This window comes from Colletes gigas, unplaced genomic scaffold, assembly GCF_013123115.1.
Source record: "Colletes gigas isolate AHSC1104 unplaced genomic scaffold, ASM1312311v1 Colletes_gigas_Sc00003, whole genome shotgun sequence".
In the NCBI taxonomy this organism is placed as follows: Eukaryota; Metazoa; Arthropoda; class Insecta; order Hymenoptera; family Colletidae; genus Colletes; species Colletes gigas.
Window position 1 is genome coordinate 4,672,248 of NW_025106632.1, and position 15,595 is coordinate 4,687,842.

The following is a 15,595-nucleotide window of genomic DNA, read 5'->3' on the forward strand; positions in this document are numbered from 1 at the left end:
AGAGAGAAAGGCTCACATTTACCCTCTCGCTCTTGAACAACTGAAATCCGACTTCCCGCCAACGGCACACGATATACGATTCGGAATCCCGAGTTATTATGAAATTCACGTTTTAGGACTGATCGTATTTTAATTATTGGAAAAGAAAAGAAATTTTTATATTATTAATTGAATATAAATAGCCGAATGAATTTAAATGAAACTTTACATTTAAGTTTTATGTTCTCATTTCAAAGTCCGGTTAGACTTTGACTATGGATAATAATGATTATACCTCTTGTTTTATAGTTGTTAAGAATTACTTCGGACAGCTTCGGAGAATCGAGAAAGAGGGCATGCGTCGGTTTGCCTTTGTCGACTGTCCGTAACTCCACGAGCTCACGTACGCGTGATCTGTCATAGTGTGAGAAAGTGGAATGAGGTGTTCCCGGTGCACCCGGGGCTCCGTCTGGCATCTCTGGACGCCGCACCTCTCGAGAGAAGTACTTTGGTGACGCACGGTAACGGGTGGCAAAAATCCTCCACGGTGGAATTTTAATATCGTTTAACAGTGTACCTGAACTAGGTGAGTCTATTCAATTATTTTCCAGTATGTTTTATCAAAATGCTTAGCACGTACGGTGCCTGTTTCAGCATTATTACGTTTCCCCCCGAGCACATGAAACGCAAACAGCACGGATGTTTTGCAAATGATATTCGCGCGTTATTCGAATACCTCGTTCGAGAAATTATTATTAATCGGGTTGCTCCGTAACAAATATTTTCATAGACACGTACCGCTCGTCGAACTGCAGTTTCGATGAAGATTAATCGGAAATACGAGCAAGTGGCACGGTAGAAAATACATATGTTCCAATTGCCTACTTAACCCCTTCCTGGCACAGAACGGTTCGAGAACAGTAGCTGGTCGACGACTGAAAACGTTCAAAGCACATTTTTATGCGTCGTACATTTCGAATTTTATGTTTTTATAGTTCTACGTAATGGGCGACTCCGACGACGAGTACGACAGAAAGAGAAGAGACAAATTTAGAGGGGAGAGGACAGAATCCTATTCCAGAGAAGGTCGTAGAGACGACAGACGAAGAGATGACTGGGTGGACAGGTAACTATCGAATATATATTTTTTTATGGCTTCTTCCCGTAGCGAGAAGTTTTGCATTTGTATAGCGATAAGACAACTTTCATTACACCGACTATTATATCTGTAACGATAGGAATTATTTCAGAGAGTGGTCCAGTCGTCCTAGACAACGTCCAGACTACAGGGAATATCGCGGTGGCGGAGGTGGTGGACGCGACAGATACAGTCCAGCCAGATCGCAAGAGATGGCACCTCCGATGAAACGAATGAGGACCGATTGGGACGATCGACCAAGATACGGGCACGATTATTACGGCGGTGGAGGAGGCGGTGCAGCTTCGTGGGGACCGGACCATTATCCGCCACCCCATCATGGCAATCATCACTATGGAAACCATGGTAACAGTAGCAGGTTTGTATTTCTTATGTCATTTCTGTGGTGATCTTCTTTTCTTCTGTGATTTTGTTTTGAGTTTACAAACAGTGTTATCATGAAAAAAAGAGGTTGCGTTGTAACCATGCAAAAGAGGAGTAGATTCACTCCAAGATTGTTGGCCCGTTTGAGGTAGTGCTCGTCACGTCGCGTAGTTTTTTAACCGTCTGTAGTGCTGTTTTCTATTCTGCGTAGCCGCGAGGTGGCTGGCAACTTCAGCAATTCCAATGTCGAAACCCAACCGCCGATGATGACGTTCAAAGCATTCCTTGGGACACAAGAGGACACGATTACCGACGAGGAAGCTATTAAACGCTATAACGAGTATAAACTGGAATTTAGGAGGCAACAGTTGAACGAATTCTTCGTAGCTCACAAGGACGAGGAATGGTATATTTCGTTTTGCTATTTATGAAAATTGATTCCTAACATAAAGCTTCAGCCGTACTTAAATGTGGATCTGAGAAACATTAATTTCTACAGTGGTTTAATATACATATTTGTCCACTAAAACACTAAATTTGTAACTAAACTTTTTCATCTGTACGTGTATAAGAACCGTGTATCGTGCTTGTTGTGCGTAACCACTGTAGAAAATAATCTTCGAATCCCAACAGAATTCTAAAATTCTGTCCAGGTATGTATGTACGAAGTGCGTATGTACATTGGACAGAAGGATGTTAGGGTGTAGTGGCTTTATAATTTTTGCTAAATTGCAGACACGATTTTATCGGTAATTTCAAGCCAATATGACCAGCTCTGTCTATCCCTACAGCGTACAGCCAGCAACGCCTTATGTCTTGGGCACAGGTCACCTCGCACGTTTATTTTTTCGTACGATATTTTATGCATACCGCGTCTCGCGCATCGCAGAAGATACGAGGTGCTCTATTAGGTAGTTGAAACAGAAATGCGAGCTGGGCGCGCAAAGCCCAAAACCTGCTCGCTGTAGGCCGCGTTCTAAACCCGTTTAATTACTATCGATTATCGAAAGATAACACGCTATCGTTGCAATAGACTTCCGAGTCGACGAGAAAACCGAATGCGAGTAAAAATATCAGACCTACAGGTGAGGCCTCATTCTGTAACTGATAATGTTGACAGTAAAAATGATAACTTGTAAATAATCGTCTCGAGAAAAGAGGATACACGTTTAACGCTTAATCACGAGGAATGATTCGCTCTAAATACGGATGGGAAACGTAACCGTTTTACTTTTACATTTTATCCAACGACAATCGCTAGAGATCTATTGATCAATATTTCTGAACTCGAGATCATTCAAGACCTCGAGAGGTTTCAATTGAGAAGCACGCATTGTGCTTGTACAAATACATATACGTGTGTGTATATATACATATGCAATCTCAGTATATTATATTACAGAAGTTATTAGAATTAACGATTATTTTCTATCCAATGACGATTTTTCCAAACGTAATGAACGATAAATCCACAAATTGTACGTCTGTTTGCTTTTCTACCGACGAGATACTCGTTCTCTGCCCGCTGTTAATACCAAATTTTCTGTCGATCGTCAGGTTTAAAATAAAATACCATCCGGAAGAGTCGGTGAAGAGAAAGGAGGAACAGGTGTCAGCCCTTAAGGTACGAGTCATTCGTTTATGTAATATTTTAGCCCGATTCGTATCAATTTTATCAGCGTGTTTTTCTTTTCACAGAAACGCGTCGAAGTTTTCTTGGAAATGCTCGACATTGAGGAAATCGACAAAGTTTCGGTAGACGCTGACCAGGCTGACGCATTGTTGCACTTGCTAGACGCGGTGGTTATTAAATTAGAGGGCGGTACCGAGGAAGATTTACAAGTGTTGGACGTGAAGTCAACGAATCCAATTTTATCCAAGGACACGATCAGGGACAAAGAGGACGCGAAGAGTAAAGTCGGGGCTGAAAAGAAGGTTGAGAACAGGTGTGGTGCACATCCAATTCTAACTCGAAACCATCCATGTTCTAATTAATATTTAATATCAATTACAGTTACTTCACTGTCGATTATTCTATCTAGCAATCTGACTTATCCGCGTACGTGAATTTTTAACAGAGTCGATTATTACTGTGAACCTTGTAGCGACGCGAATAAAACGGACGAGGCCTCGCGTACAGAGAAAACGTTAAAAAATGGACAGGGCGCGGATGGCGAAACGAAGAACGTGGAAAAGGACGAGAACTCGACGGAGAAGGCTGAGAAACCGGAAGCTGGTACAGAAGACGCGAAGAAGGACGACGACGTAGATGAGATAGGTATTTTCATTTTATCTATTGATTGTAAAACAGTTCTGATTGTTCTAGCGTTTATGAGTTTAATCGCGGTGTAGCAGGTAAAACGGAGGAAGTTAACACTACTAAAAAGAGGAAGCGTACAGAGAGCAACAGTAGCAGCAGCAGCAGCAGCAGTAGCAGTAGCTCGTCTGGTAGCGACAGTAACAAAGCTGACACGCCAAAAGAGGAAGCTAGTAAGTCTTTAGTAAGTCATTTTAATACAATTTTATGAAAATTGTAACATTTTGCTCTTGCAGCTGTTGCTGAGAAGGCAGACACCAGCAACGAGAACGCAGAGGCGCAGGATAACAAAGAGGAGGATCGGGAGGCGGTTAAAACCGACGGTGAACTCCCGGAATCTAAGAAATCTACGATCGAGCCGGAAGCTGTGATCGATCTGGCCAGCGAAGATAAGGAGAAAGAACCTAGAGCCTTGCACAAGACCAGCAGCATCTTCCTTCGTAATTTGGCGCCCACGATCACGAAGGCGGAAGTCGAAGCGGTTGGTTACCAGTCACACTAAAATAAATATGCAATAGAACTTGATTATAACGATAATACTTTCTCTTTGCTCGTGCAAACGTATAAACAAGTTGTGTGAACTAGATGTGCAAGCGCTTCCCTGGATTTTTACGAGTTGCCATAGCGGATCCTCAGCCGGAAAGGAGATGGTTCAGAAGGGGATGGGTGTCGTTCGAGAGACAAGTGAACATAAAAGAGATATGTTGGAGCTTGAATAATATTCGCGTAAGTCGAAATTACTGTTCGAGTCACGCGTTAGCGAAAAGTCGATGGTTCATTTAAACGATTCTTGCAGCTGCGCGATTGTGAACTGGGTGCTATAGTGAACCGAGATCTGTCGCGTCGCATACGCACGGTGAACGGTTTGACGTCTCACAAGCAGATAGTGCGACACGACATCAAGCTGAGCGCGAAGATCGTGCACAACTTGGACAACAGGGTCGGTCTGTGGAACGAGGAGAAGAAGGACGATCACGCGTCGAAGCAGGAAGACGACAACAAGGAGAACAGAAGCGCGCAAAATGCCCGCGACGTCGAGCAAGCGGTGAGAAGACAACGATTGAGATTCACGAATATGATCCCGAGCTTTGACACCGTACGTTTTTACAGGCGTTTGGATTGTCGTCGAAGAATCCAGTATTGAAGAACATAACCGACTATCTGATAGAAGAGGCATCGGCAGAGGAAGAGGAATTGTTAGGGATGTCTGGTGACCAGGAGGAAGGTCAACTTGGAGGCGACGGGGATGGCCCGATCGAAAGAGACCCGACTCTCGTCACGGTACAATTCCAGTTAATCAACCCTTTTTACCACTGTTTGTTTAGAAGATCATCGCGCTAATAAACGAAACAATTACACAGGTTTTGGACAGATTGATTTTGTACCTGCGTATAGTCCACTCAGTCGATTATTACAACCATTGCGAGTACCCAAACGAGGACGAGATGCCCAACAGATGCGGCATAATGCACGTCAGGGGATCGCCACCGACCGCCAAGGTGTCCAGTACCGAGTTATCGGAGTACTGTCGTAATTTCGAGAGCAAAATGTCCGCGTTCCTGCAGCCAGTGGCTACCCTATCGCAAGAAGAGTTCGATAAACTCGGTGCTAAAAATGCTGAAGCGTATCCTTTTTGCAAGTACTGTTTGCTTTCTTATTTTTGCTACCATTAATTTCCTTGACCCTCGAATCATCAGTGAGGTGGAGAAGTTCGTCCAAGCCAACACTCAGGAGCTGTCCAAGGACAAATGGTTGTGCCCGCTCAGCGGGAAGAAGTTCAAAGGACCGGATTTCATACGGAAACATATCTTCAACAAACACGGGGAGAAAGTGGCCGAGGTGAAGGCGGAGGCGGAGTATTTCAACAATTATCTGAAGGACCCGAAGAGGCCACAACTTCCTGAACATCCTGGGAACAAAGCACCGCCGAGAGAAGGCGTACGCGAAGGATTCAACCCTTACGGTTGCACCACGTAAGTGTCGAGTCTACAAGTAGCCAAGTGTAATAAGATTTTCGAGGCAGAGGGTTCATTCGTGGAAAAATAACATTGTTTTAAAGAAACATGATTGTAGAAGGATATAAATACTTGTGTAATTGTGTTGTTCTTCGTTGTTATCTTCTGTTACGAGCATATTGGTTATATAATTGTTTGACTCACGTAGGTTCGGGAGTTATGGCGGAAGCGGTTATGGCGGTAACAGAGGAGGATACGGGTCCAGCTATGGCGCAGGATTCGGCGGAGGATTTGGGATGCCGCGTCCCAGTCGTGGTGGTTTCAATAGAGGACGGTAAGAGAATCTTTTTCTTGGTATCTCGTGCAGTTCTTTACCGTCTCCTTCGAGGTAGCCAACAACACTGAGCAAATCGTGTCCTCTGGATGCCTAGTTAAAAAAAAAAAAAAAAACAGAACATGAACGATCAACTTTGAATCGCCCATAGTCACGCTTCAGAAGTTTCCTTTAATTTCGACGTATTGAACACGTGGTGTGATACCGCTGTTTTACAGGGCTGCTCCGGACTCAACCTCGAGGCCTCTTGTTAGTTATAATGACTTGGACCAGCTAGACATGGACATGTTCTAAGTTTAATCCAGAACGTTGACTCTATTCGAGTCTATTTTGTACGGGTCTAATGGCAATGAAAGAAATCCTAAACGGTATCGGACTTCCCATAATAGCGAATTTATCTGTCTGGATTACGCAACACACACATGCACAGAGTAGAACGAACGAGAGCAAATTGCCGATTGCCTAACGTGATATAAAATTTGCTATAAACAATAATTAAAAAAAAAAATAAATAAATAATAAAGAAACGAATGGATATATTACGGAATTAGTACATTTTTCTCCTGTTTTACGAGGGTTAGAATTTACGACTTGTGTATATATATAAAAAAAAAAAGAAACAGAAAATTATATTAATACATAACGTGTATTTTAGCGGAAAGGACATTTCATGTCCTGTTTCCCATTTAAAAATCGATACGGAGAATCGGCAGATGCTGTAATCGTATGACAAAAAGGAATAACAAATAAACATATTTGTTACTACTCATGTAATGTGCCTTTATTTTACATCCCATGTATCCGTTCGTATTCCTATGTCCAGTTGGTCGTACGTCGCGCGTTATGGTTGTTCGTATTTAGGGCCCGTGCCACGATTCCCGATCTTGCCACGGTTATTCGGCAATACCAGCGATAAAATAAGACAATAAAACGTTTTTAATTGTTATTCAACGTTTACAGTGGCGGTGGAGGAGACTTCCGGCCAGTCATACATTATCGCGATCTCGACGCACCGAGAGAGCCGGACGAATTCCTATAAGTCTCTTCGCACGCGTGGCAAAGAAAAGTAACGAGGATCCAGGGAACGCACTTATTTCGGGTAAACGGAACAACCGTTGTCGTGTCATGGCGAAAGTAACGTTTCAAACCAACGTAACTACATATGTCTGTACATATTTGTCGCACCGATAACCTTCCATTTAGACAAAATGATTTAAGTGGAGTTTCCCTCAAGGACACGATGTCACGTATACCCACGAAGACTTTATACGAATGTATACAAAAAAAAAAAAAAAAAAATACATAGTTAAGTATACATAGTTTTTTTTTAGATGTGTACAAACGCGATGCGCAAGTAGAAAAATTGCGCATCGAATAGATCTCTCGTTTTATGATACCCGATTAACACGTATCAGCATATACGTTCACCAGCTAGATATACATATATATATATATATATATATACATACATATATATCTTCTTTGTAGTATTTGAAAATATGTTCTGTTCAAAGAGACCCGCGTTGTAGTAAATATCGATGTTTGTAATCGAAATTATTATACACGGATCAATAAACTATATACATATATCGTTTCCTGATTATATATCCTGCGATTAAGTATATAACGCTTGTAAACGATTTATTTACGCACCATTGCATATCTATACAGCACAGTTACATATACATAATTATATATATATACATTAATTACATTCGTCCTCTCTGTAATAAAAATACTGTATACGCGTCGTGTCGCGTGAACGACATCGACTTCACATCGACGCGAGAATAAAGTTAAAAAAATCGATTTTTGCAGTGCCTCTCGTCGGTCCCGTCGCCGCAGTCGTCGATCCCGTTGCACTTCATCCCCTTCGCGATGCACCTACTATTTCTATGTAAAAAAAAAAAAGAAAAAGAAACATACTTGCGTGATAAAAATATCCTGCTGGGAGGTTAAAGAACGTCGAACAATATTTACAACGCGAGAGAAATAGTAATATAATTGTTAGTCATTGGTTTATGTCGGGGATTGGCAAACTTCTTACGAGAAGTAACTGTTGCCTCTGCAGGCAAGTTGTAATATCGAGAAAATCATCTACACGCTAGTTATAAGGCAGAGACCAAAATTATACAATTTTTGTATCGACAACATACAGAATATAACTGAGTATATTAAAATTAGTGATTGTTCATTAATTTTGTGATTCTGTCGTACTGTAATAGACAGTAGGTTGTAGTTATCGCTAAATCTGAATTACATGACGGGCATTCCCTCCAAAATATTTTTATGGGACAGTGCTGCCTCTAGCGGTGGGATCAAGTTCGATATGTAGACGATACTTATTATTTCTTATCGATCAAAAATTCACATGAGCGATTCTAGAGGCCAAACTAAGACGAAAATCGAGAATACCAATTTGTTAATTGAGGCTTCGTCAAAAAGTTATTAAAAAATTAAATTAAAAAATTTCAAATCGTTCGGGAAAAATTATTTTCGGTTGCGGGGGTCAATTACAATCATTTTTGGTCAATACACATACCTACGAAATCCTACGCATTTTCGAGAAAAAAATTCGGGTAGGAGCTGAAATTTTTTTGGGGAAAAAAGTATTCAAATCGTTCTAAAAAAATTATTTCTAGGTTCTGGGGTCAAATATAACTATTTTTGGTGAATACACATACCCCCGAAATTCTACGCGTTTTCGAGATAAAAATTCAGAAAGATGGACAAATTTTTCGGCGAAAAAGAAAAATATCAAATCGTTTTGGAAAAATTATTTTCGGTTGCGGAGGTCGATTACAATCATTTTTGGTCATTACACATACTCCCGAAACTCTACGCATTTTCGAGAAAAAAATTCAGAAAGGTGGACAAATTTTTCGGGGGGAAAAAAATGTTTCAAATCGTTTTGGAAAAATTATTTTCGGTTGCGGGGGTCGATTGCAATCATTTTTGGTGAATAGACATACCCCTGAATTCCTACGCATTTTCGAGTAAAAAATTCAGAAAGGTGGACAAAGTTTTCGGCGAAAAAGAAAAATTTCAAATCGTTTTGGAAAAATTATTCTCGCTTGTGAGGATCGATTACAATCATTTTTGGTGAATACACATAACCCCGAAATCCTACCCACTTTCTAGAAAAAAATTCATTACGAACGGAACTTTAAGCGTTAATAACTTCTTAACGAAACCACCATCAACAAATTGATATTTTTGATTTTCGTCTTATTTTGGCCTCTAAAATCTTCCATTAAAATGTTTCCCAGCGGTGGTCAAACACCCTGTATAATTTGTAAGTTAACGAGTCGCTAAAATCGAGTGGGTAGACCCGTGAAAAAGAATGTAAGCAGGACACGCGCTTGATCCCATCTTCGATCGGCGCCCGTTGTCTCGATATCGTGAAAACTTACTGGCATGTGAATTCGTGCTTGTTGCACCGTCCTTGGCATCCATGTGGCTCGTCGGATCTGTCGTCACAGTCCGGCAAGCCGTCGCAGAATCGTGCCTTCGATATGCACTGGCCATTGCTGCACGTGAACTCATTTTCCGACGGACACGCTGGTGTCAAACACAAAACATTCGCTGTCGTGAGTAATAGCGCACGCGATCGATCAAAGCGACAACCAGCAAGCGCGTGCACTCTCGACGTTAGAGGGCGTGCAGCGATTGGTCCAGCGGGACGGCGGTTCGAGTTTTATAATTGCTCGATTGGTCAAGCAAAATCAAAAGCGGCATTGTGCGCGCGTACATAGATGCGAGTCAAAGAGATCGTTGTGCGTGCACGCATGGATAGGCGGGGAAAGCAGGGATCGAAAAAGTCGGTTGACTTTTTATTCCTTTTAAATTATATACGAACTTGTACTTTCTCTCAAGAAATAAAAAAAAAAAACAAAAAACGGTCTGATCTTGCGAAACATTTTTAACATTTCCTTCCAACAGGTCCATGCACGTTTCAGCTATTTCTCACACTTTCCAGCGCGTAACTCGTACTTTATGTTTGTTTGCAAACGCGGAATAATTATATTCGATCTCTCGTCTAAACATCGTTGCTGATCAATCAAAGTTCAGCTTCAATCGAAAAGTGAAAATTACGTGAGAACTCGTTTTCTAAAAAGTTCTTACAACTGTTTCGACTCCTGGAAGAAAGTGTTTGGAGCGTGACGGTGAGCAAGCAAGCGGCCATAGCGTATATCGCGATGATTGAGAGTAAGCGTGCACGACATGCGATAATTGAATGCGTTTCAAACTGAACGAATATGTGTACTCACACCGACCGAGATTACGACCTACGAAGAAGAAAAGAAAAACAAAATAAAGACGTTGGAAAAAGACCATCACCCACATGGAAGGGGGGGACAGAGAGATAAAGAAAGGGAGTGTACCCGTGGCAGCTGAAGGTACGCGAATAACTCTACCGGTCGACGAACCACCCGTAACGATCTCGCGTAGAGAAAAATCGTTCCGCGATTACCCACGGTTATCCGTTCGCGTGTGGGAAAAAACGATACGTTTCTGATTACGTTTTACCAGTCGATAATTCGCGAACCAGCAGCGTGCGCTTCTCGCGATCGTAAACCGTTGCGAGAGGCCTCTGTCTTACCTAGCGTGCAATTAATCTCGTCGGCGGCGTCCCAGCAATCTATCTTGGCGTCGCATCTCTTTTCCAATGGCAGGCAGGAAGTCTCGTTACCGCACTGGAAATGCGTCTCCAGATCGCAGACTGCGAACAAACGTGCAAACTCCGTTATCGCTTGGAATCTTCGTGCCGCTTCTCATGCATTCGGTGTTCCCCATAATTCCCGGTGCAGTCCCTGGGCGCATTGTCCACGGACGTAAGACGAACCACGCTTTCGAGCGGGCAAAAACTACGAGAGGTTAGGGTGCTGGCCGGAACGAGAAAAAAAGAGGTTATGTGAACGAGAGGGTCCGCGCGCACGCAAGCTGTCGGAACTCGGGAACAGTCGAACGAACTCTCATTTCGAACCGAACTGACAAGACTGACAATGACAATTCGATTCGAATAATTCAGGCTCGATCGATACAAATCTGATATTAATGGGAAATTGTTCATATCGAAAATAAAATTACGTTCGTTGCTTTCGTTCGAAATATTTATTTTGAAATGTTTGAAAATTGATGCGAGAAAACTTAACGGATTACAACCTCGTGCAAGTGGAAACGTTCTATGGAAAGTATCGAATACGACACGTGATAGGTGCAATGTCTTAACTCTTATTATTATAGCAAAAACCGGTAAACTGAAGCCCTCGCGTCAAAGCCGATAATAGAAAGTTACGGGTCGCACAAAACTGGGCTAATGGGATATAACACATACCGCAATTGTACTCGTCCGAATGGTCGTAACAATTCATATGCCCGTCGCAATGTTTGGTCAGAGGGATGCATAACGTGTTCGAGCATGTCCACTCGTCGTCCAGACAGTAATGCTCGATCTCCACGCACCTTCAACCAAAAAAAGAACGATTAAATCAATCGAACGACGAGTGACGATTTTGGATAGCCTGTTTTCGCGTGCACACGCAAAGTTAACCTTAAAAAGCGGGATATTCGTGCAGTTTCAAATGCGATGCAATGACGTTCGAGGTTATACAAAATCAGAAATGAAAAGGACGGTTTTATTTATTATATTATTCGTTCCATTTTCTTAAAATATTTGCAAACTTCTGCTAACCTAAATGCATCGATGTCGAGACGATGACACCTCTGCTTGTCGACGACGCAGAAGCCAGCGCATCCGGTCGGATCTTCGAGATCAAGACCTATCCTGCAGATGGGCACCTCTTCGTCCACGAGAGCCACGCAGACTTCGCCGTGTAAACAATCGTCGCAATATCTGGTGGAGTTAACATTGGGTGGACTAGTCGTTTCCGTTTCCGTCTCCGTTTCAGAGGTCGGCGGTGTACCGCTCTCCGAAAACGACTGGTCGCCGCTCAAAAAGACGCTCGTGTCTAGGGTGTTGCTGATAGGTGTCGTTGATGTCACCGACGTCCATGCTGTCGAAGTGTCATTTTTGGCGCGACCATTGGCATTCTGAAGAAACATTCCCGCGGGTAGAGTATTGTTTTGCAACGAGTTGCTCGCCGACGACTTCAGGTACTGTTGGATCATCTGCAGCTTTTCGGGCTCTGGAATAAAAACGATACGAAGAGTACCGCATTGAGAACCAAAAGAATCCATATAAGACTTTCAAACGTGTATATCCTTAGAAAATTAACTCTGAACTACTGTCTCTTGTGTTATCGTTGATTTTGAGTTTTACAAAATTAGTGCAAACACGCTTATTATGTGTGTTTATAGGGGCACATAAACGTAAATCTAGAAACGTTGTATTTTAATCGCTGTTTAAGTGGTGCAAGTGGCTAAGATGGTAGCTTTTGATAAGTTCTTAGGTTTATAACATCCAGTACATAGAAAGCAGCGTTGAAGCCCCGTTCCAAGTTCCGAAATCAATTCCAGTTGAACGTTTGTTTAATTTTGAGTCGTACCAGCTACATCGAGACCCCAAAGTTTACAACCGTTAAATTAATAAACATCGTTCGCGAATCGTGAGTTTGTTTGTTTTCCCTTGCCTGTTACAACATCTTTGTCAAATAACGTCCGAGTTTCGCGCATCGATGCTTGCTAGAAATAACCCCGTTGCTCGTGAAACAAACGGTCAACGCCTCTTGCCATTTCTCGTCATACGCGTACTAATCGTGCTTCTTGGCCTACTATGCCTTAACTCGATCGGTCCATCGAGCACGAGTCCGCCCGAAGAAAGCGTACTGTTGACCCAGCGGTTAAATTCATCTCGTTGCTGCAATTACTTCGCTTCGACGAATTAAACCTCGGCGGGTCGTTCCCGTTCGCCGACTGGACAGCGCCGTGGCGCGTTCGTGCACGCTTAATTGCTCGAGGAGCGAACGTAACTCGCGCACCGTGGCCAATGCTCGCGTCTGTGCGCGCGTGTCAGCAACGCGACAGGGAAAATAACGTGAAAAGCGACTTCGTTTCACCAAAATCCAATTTTACTACTTAAACAAAATTCGTTTCCCAAACCCTTAACCTCTAAAATATTAGACAACTCGGACAATTTTATAGAAAAATATTGCGTTTGAAAATATTCTGGCCCATTGTGGGTTGGTTTAATCCAAGTCTCTGTCCGCGAGAGGGGCCCCTCGCGTCGTTCTATCCCCCTACCACTGTCTCGTTAGGCGTAAGAGAGGGAAAAAGACTAACGAGATCTCGAGGTGGTCGCGTGTCACTGTCGACGGTCTTGTCTCGAGCGGATACGGACAGAGTAGGGGAAATTTAGTAAGCTCCCGGTGCTTGGGTCGTCGCGGACAGTCTCTCTTGCTCGAAGAGAACCGATGCACTCACCGAATACAATGTAGAGGGCGACACCTCCTATCCCCAAAAGCGCCAAAATGACAATCAGCAGAATGACGACAGACCTGGTGCATCCGGAAGCCTCGAGAGGCCGCGTGAAATGCAGTGTCCAACCGTGGCGGTGTTTACGCAGTCTGGCCGGATGCGGAGGTGGTTCCCCTCTGACGCTTCGTCGTAAATTGACCCGATTTTGGGAGGACGGAGTTCGCACTGGGAGGGAATAGGCCCTCTGGAAAATACATACTATTATCGTTATGGCGTCTTTATGGCGCAAGAAAAGAAAAGATGAACCGCGAATACATTAAATAATTTACTGTTAATCGAAAGTTTTATTTTGTTATACGGGGTGGGAAAAATTTTAATGGGAGATTCTAGAGGCCAAAATAAGATGAAAATTGAGAATATCAATTTGTTGATGGAGGCTTCGTTAAAAAGTTATTAACAATTAAATTCAACAATTTCAAATCGTTCTGGAAAAATTATTTTATATCAAAAGAACACATTCTGCTTGCGTTACTTGTAAATAATATAAGCATATTTTGTTATGCAGTTTCAATCGTTTATGGTCTCTATTGTTATGGTTTGACACTTTTTAAGAGACAGCCTGTATACGAATATTATAAACGTGTGAAAACAAACGATTGTCCGCGCTATTTGCCATAACTGTACCTGAAGTTCAGCCATCGGTACCGCATTCTCTTCGACCTGACGTTTCTCGGCGTCGATTCTTCGATAATTGCTTATCCGTTTAATAGTATTCGAGAATCGGTTTCCCGTGGTCAAACAGAGGCGCGGTAATGTTTGCCAGGCGCCAACTGTTCGCCAACGAGACGTACGAGTGATTGTAAATTTTACTAAAGCCGCTGGTAGTTTGCATTTTCACGGAACGCGTAGCTCAACTTCGACCGCGCACTCGAGTAACTTTCCTCGAACAGTCGGTAAATTACTTGCGGCGATCTTTCTCGAGAAATGTGGGCTCCACGCCATGGAACAATAGCGAAGATCAACGACGAACGTAAATTTCCTACCACCAAGAATTTTATTCTTTTGTTACTCGAAAATTCTCAAACAAAATAAAAAAGTTGATACCGATCGAATACAGGGTGTTCGGACAACCCTGGGAAAAATTTTAATGGGAGATTTTAGAGGCCAAAATAAGACGAAAATCAAGAATACCAATTTGTTCATGGAGGCTTCGTTAAAAAGTTATTAACAATTAAGATCAAAAATTTCAAATCTTCTTGGAAAAATTATTTTCAGTTGCGGGGGTCAATTACAAACATTTTTAGTGAATACACATACCCTCGAAATCCTATCCAATTTCGAGAAAAAAATTCGAGAAGGTGTGAAATTTTTCGACAAAACTAAAAAATTTCAAATTGTTCTAAAAAAATTATCTTTAGTTGCAGGCGCGGCAGTTGCAATCATTTTTGGTCAACAGACATACCCCCGAAATCCTACTCATTTCCAAGAAAAAAATTCGAGAAGGTGTGAAATTTTTCGACAAAACTAAAAAATTTCAAATTGTTCTAAAAAAATTATCTTTAGTTGCAGGCGGCAGTTGCAATCATTTTTGGTCAACAGACATACCCCCGAAATCCTACTGATTTCCAAGAAAAAAATTCGAGAAGGTGTGAAATTTTTCGACAAAATTGAAAAATTTCAAATGGTTCTGGAAAAATTATTTTTATTTGCAGGGGGCAATTGCAATCATTTTTGGTCAACAAACATACCCCCGAAATCCTAACCACTTTGTAGAAAAAAATTCGAGAATGTGTGAAATTTTTCAACGGAAAAAAAAAATTTCAAATCGTTCTGGAAAAATTATTTTCGGTTGCGGGGGTCAATTACAATCATTTTTGGTGAATAGACATACCCACGAAATCCTACCCACTTTCTAGAAAAAAATTCGAGAAGGTATGAAATTTTTCAACAGAAAAAAAAAATTTCAAATCGTTCTGGAAAAATTATTTTCGGTTGCGGGGGTCAATTTCAATCATTTATGGTCATTACACATACCCCCGAAATCCTGCGCATTTTCGAGAAAAAAAATTCAATACTAGCGGAATTTTAAACGTTAATAACTTTTTAATGAA

The 15,595-nt window shown here is 42.0% G+C and overlaps 2 protein-coding genes across 7 annotated transcripts in view; one reads left to right on the top strand and one right to left on the bottom strand.

Annotated features, from left to right (window-relative positions):
- The first annotated feature begins 435 nt into the window (after positions 1-435).
- On the top strand, positions 436-7,536 carry LOC122404642 (serrate RNA effector molecule homolog). Of its 3 annotated transcripts, none has more exons than XM_043408791.1 (16): positions 436-565; positions 975-1,105; positions 1,218-1,496; positions 1,713-1,907; positions 3,059-3,125; positions 3,200-3,447; positions 3,607-3,779; positions 3,857-3,991; positions 4,055-4,299; positions 4,404-4,544; positions 4,615-4,863; positions 4,929-5,099; positions 5,180-5,442; positions 5,516-5,791; positions 5,982-6,107; positions 7,068-7,536. In XM_043408791.1, exons 2-16 carry the CDS (start codon positions 984-986, stop codon positions 7,144-7,146), a joined length of 2,769 nt encoding a protein of 922 aa, XP_043264726.1. In that variant the 5' UTR covers positions 436-565; positions 975-983; the 3' UTR covers positions 7,147-7,536. The 3 variants fall into 3 exon arrangements, with proteins under 3 accessions (XP_043264726.1, XP_043264725.1, XP_043264728.1); XM_043408790.1 differs by having other exon boundaries at positions 3,854-3,991; positions 7,068-7,534; XM_043408793.1 differs by having other exon boundaries at positions 1,230-1,496; positions 3,854-3,991; positions 7,068-7,533.
- A 77-nt stretch (positions 7,537-7,613) lies between these two features.
- LOC122404643 overlaps positions 7,614-15,595 on the bottom strand; it is a 39,849-nt gene continuing 31,867 nt past the window's right edge. For 2 of the 4 annotated variants that reach the window (XM_043408794.1, XM_043408797.1), the window contains exons 3-9: positions 13,491-13,728; positions 11,803-12,256; positions 11,446-11,573; positions 10,711-10,830; positions 10,379-10,396; positions 9,521-9,668; positions 7,616-8,000 (exon numbers count right to left, since the gene is read on the bottom strand). In XM_043408794.1, the coding sequence (XP_043264729.1) occupies positions 7,904-8,000; positions 9,521-9,668; positions 10,379-10,396; positions 10,711-10,830; positions 11,446-11,573; positions 11,803-12,256; positions 13,491-13,728 (1,203 nt within the window). In that variant the 3' untranslated portion in view covers positions 7,616-7,903. Of the gene's footprint in view, positions 8,001-9,520; positions 9,669-10,378; positions 10,397-10,710; positions 10,831-11,445; positions 11,574-11,802; positions 12,257-13,490; positions 13,729-15,595 lie in introns of all 4 variants that reach the window. The other 2 variants (XM_043408795.1, XM_043408796.1) reach the window with 2 other exon arrangements.

What these genes read in the sequence shown, in the direction of transcription:
- LOC122404642 (XM_043408790.1), top strand. Translation starts at nt 984, where the DNA reads ATGGGCGACTCCGACGACGAGTACGACAGAAAGAGAAGAGACAAATTT. An exon ending in AACCATGGTAACAGTAGCAG is followed by an intron (nt 1,497 to 1,712) that starts GTTTGTATTTCT and finishes TATTCTGCGTAG; the next exon opens with CCGCGAGGTGGCTGGCAACT. An exon ending in GAGACCCGACTCTCGTCACG is followed by an intron (nt 5,100 to 5,179) that starts GTACAATTCCAG and finishes ACAATTACACAG; the next exon opens with GTTTTGGACAGATTGATTTT.